General features: G+C 50.7%; 1 protein-coding gene across 1 annotated transcript, besides 2 other annotated features; it reads left to right on the top strand.

Annotated features, from left to right (window-relative positions):
* Window positions 1-220: 220 nt before the first annotated feature.
* Window positions 221-237: a microsatellite.
* Window positions 238-321: 84 nt separating this feature from the next.
* TraAM80_10226 (group II trans-sialidase superfamily) lies at window positions 322-2,499 on the top strand (the record flags this gene model as incomplete). Its single annotated transcript, XM_029386864.1, has 1 exon — window positions 322-2,499. The coding sequence occupies one exon, from the start codon at window positions 322-324 to the stop codon at window positions 2,497-2,499; it is 2,178 nt and encodes a 725-aa protein (XP_029233262.1).
* Window positions 2,500-2,614: 115 nt separating this feature from the next.
* Window positions 2,615-2,666: a sequence feature (A-rich).
* Between the last annotated feature and the right edge of the window lie 481 nt (window positions 2,667-3,147).

The raw sequence follows: 3,147 nt of genomic DNA, 5'->3' as shown, positions 1-3,147 counted from the left end.
TCTTTGCTGCTGCTGGCGTGGTCGCTGTGCTCTCGGCCCTTCGCCCTTTTTCTCTGCCTGTGTCTTGCTGTGTGTGCGGGCGGTGCCCATCGTTGTATCGATCTTTTTTCCCCTTTTTTGTTTCTTCTTTACTTCTTTTCAATACATACACGCGGGAGGAAAGAGACCAAACGCTACTTGCTGCTGTGCACATTGAAACGCTCTGCAGTCACCACCAGCAACACACACACACACACAATCGTCGCGGCCTGAAAGCATTCCCTACAAGGAGTGAAGGGAGACAGTGAGTGAGAGTAACACATGCTCAAAATGTCCCGGCGCATGTTTTTGTATTCGGTGCAGCTCCTTTTCTGCGTGCTGTTGGTGTGCTGCGGCGGTACGGCTGTGTACGGTGAGGAGGGAAATACGCCAAAGGAAGCGCAAACACCAGAGGCTGTTGATCTTTTTGTGCCGCGTCAAACGATTGTGGAAACACAAGGCCAAAGTCAAACGAGGGATTCTTTTGCCCACCCTTCCCTCGCCAGTGCTGGTGGAGTTTTGGTTGCGCTTGCCGAGGGTAACATATTCTTTCAACACCCCCGTAATAATCAGACTTTGGTCACTTGCGCTGATGTTGTGGCGGGGTACATTGACCCTGCGGAGAACTGGTCGTCTTTTGTTGCTGAGGTAAGTGCAAACGAATGGAAGGCGCACAGCATCTTTAACGCGACCACGCAAGAGGAGCATAACGACCGTGTGATATACGAGGTCCGACCCACAACAATTGCAAAGGGTAACAAGGTTTTTCTACTCGTGGGGGGCTATCATCAGAAGTATGATCCTTCATCGAAGAAGTGGACTGCATCCTCACAGGATCTTGATTTGCTCGTGGGTGAGGCCATGCAAGATAAAGTCATTCAATGGGGCGAACCCACCTCGCTTGTACCACAGATCAAACCATCTGCTAAACAACGTGGCCTGGAGCAGTTTGTTGGTGGTGGTGGCTCGGGCGTTGTGATGGAGGATGGCACGCTTGTGTTTCCTGTGACGGCGAGGATGACAGGAGACAACGAAACTGTGTCCATGATCATTTATTCGAAGGACGACGGCAAAAATTGGACGCTTTCACATGGGATGCTCCCCGTGGGGTGCACTGACCCCCTCATCGTTGAGTGGGAGCAGGGGCAGCTTGTCATGGTTGCCAAATGTGATTTGCTCTCCAATGTGTTCGAGTCGAGGGACATGGGGGCAACGTGGAGGGAGGCTGTCAGGACACTCACACGCGTGCAGCCCAGGTTTTCACCACAGTTATTGCAACGGGTTTGGACTGTGGCATCCCTCACCACTGCGACCATTGCTGAAAAGAAGGTCATGCTGTACACTCAGAAAGGGGCTTACTTTGAGGAGACAGTGACATATAAGCTCTACCTTTGGGTTGCTGACAACAACCGCACGTTTCACCTCGGGCCCATTTCCATAGACACTGCAGTGGAGGTGGCGTCTGACAACGCCCTGCTGCAGTCTAATGATGCGCTGCATCTTTTACAAGTGAAGGGCAATGACAGGGCAAGCAGTCTGTTTTTTACTTCTTTGCCGGAGCAGCTGAAGACGATTACGTCCGTCTTGGAGACTTGGGCAGAAATGGACTCCTACCTCTCCGAGTTGTCAGTGCCCACGGCCGGTCTGGTTGGATTCTTGTCAGGTGCATCGGGTGAAGGAACTTGGAGCGACGCGTACCGTTGCTTGAATGCAACTGTGGCGAATGCAACGAAGGTCGAAGATGGCTTTAAGTTCACAGGGTCCGAATCATACGCCATGTGGCCTGTGAACATGTGGAAGCATCACTATGTTGACAGCTTTGTGGATTACGAGTTTGCGCTTGTGGCGACGGTGACCATCGATGAGGTTCCGAACGAGAGCGTTCCTCTGCTGGGCGCGGGCCTGGAGGACAATGAAAACACAAAGTTTGTGGGGCTGTTGTACACAACGGAGAAACGGTGGGGGACAGTCTTCAACGGCATGACAACAACAACACACAACAGCACTTGGGAGCCGGGGAAGGAGTACAAAGTGGCGCTCATGCTGGAGGGTAACAAGGGCTCCGTGTACGTGGACGGCGTGCTTGTGGGGAGCTCTGACACACTACCAACCCCTGAGTCACGGAGGCATGATATCTCTCATTTTTACTTTGGTGGCGGTAAAAACAGCAGTGTGACAGTGAGGAATGTCTTTTTGTACAATCGCCCACTGAATGCCATGGAACTCAAAAAGGTTGACGGCTCTGATGCGTCTGAGCAACGTACAGTTAACAGCTTTAATGCGTCTGAGGACGGTGCAGGTGGCAGCTTCGATACCTTTGAGCAACGTACAGTTAGCAGATCCAAGGCATCTGAGCAAAGTACAGTTGACAGTTCCAAGGCATCTGAGCAAAGTACAGCTGACGGTTCCACGCGTGCTGATGTTTTCTGGGTGTCAATTCTGCTGCTATTGGGGCAGTGGGGCTTTGCGGCCCTCTGCTGAGTGGAGGCCGGTGGAGGAGAGTTTATGCTTCTACTGATAGCACCTCCGTCTCTCCACGTGTCCTGAGAACTAAATAAAGTCTTAGGAGGGCACGTATTTTGTTGTATTTTCCGCCATTTTTTTTTTTACTTTACTTTAAGCATATTATTATTATTATTTTTTTTTTTGGACCCACAAACTGCGCTCTTTCATCAGCGCCAGCACAGAGGGGTCTTCATTTTTTTTTGTTCCTCCCTTTTTGTTTATTATATTGTTCGCTTCTATCAATGATAGGAGACCATTTACCGATTTGCTTTTTAGTGTATTGGTTCAGTGTTTTGTTGGTTTACTGCTTTACGGATGTATTTTTTTTTGTTGATTTGCCGGTTGTTGTTTTGTCGGTTTGTTCTCGGCGACGGCGTTGAGCCTGCGTGTTTGCCTGGCGGCGGGAGATGCTTCACTGCGCCTCCGCAATGCTGTCGTCGCAGGAGGGAGCGGGGCTCTCTCTTTCCTTCACGTCTTGATTTTTGGCGTGGGTAGACGTGTGCCACGGTGCCGGATGACGCGCAGGCCATCGAATTCGTTCGAAAATACACGAATAAAAACAACTAGCCGCTTACGTTGGGTGTCTGCGGACATTCTTGGCATTGTGTGTCCGCCGATATGAAA

This window comes from Trypanosoma rangeli (genome assembly GCF_003719475.1).
Source record: "Trypanosoma rangeli strain AM80 chromosome Unknown Tra_15.4_contig_00844, whole genome shotgun sequence".
Taxonomy (NCBI): Eukaryota; Euglenozoa; class Kinetoplastea; order Trypanosomatida; family Trypanosomatidae; genus Trypanosoma; species Trypanosoma rangeli.
Note: the sequence above shows the minus strand (reverse complement) of the source record. Positions and strands in the feature narration are given on the sequence as shown.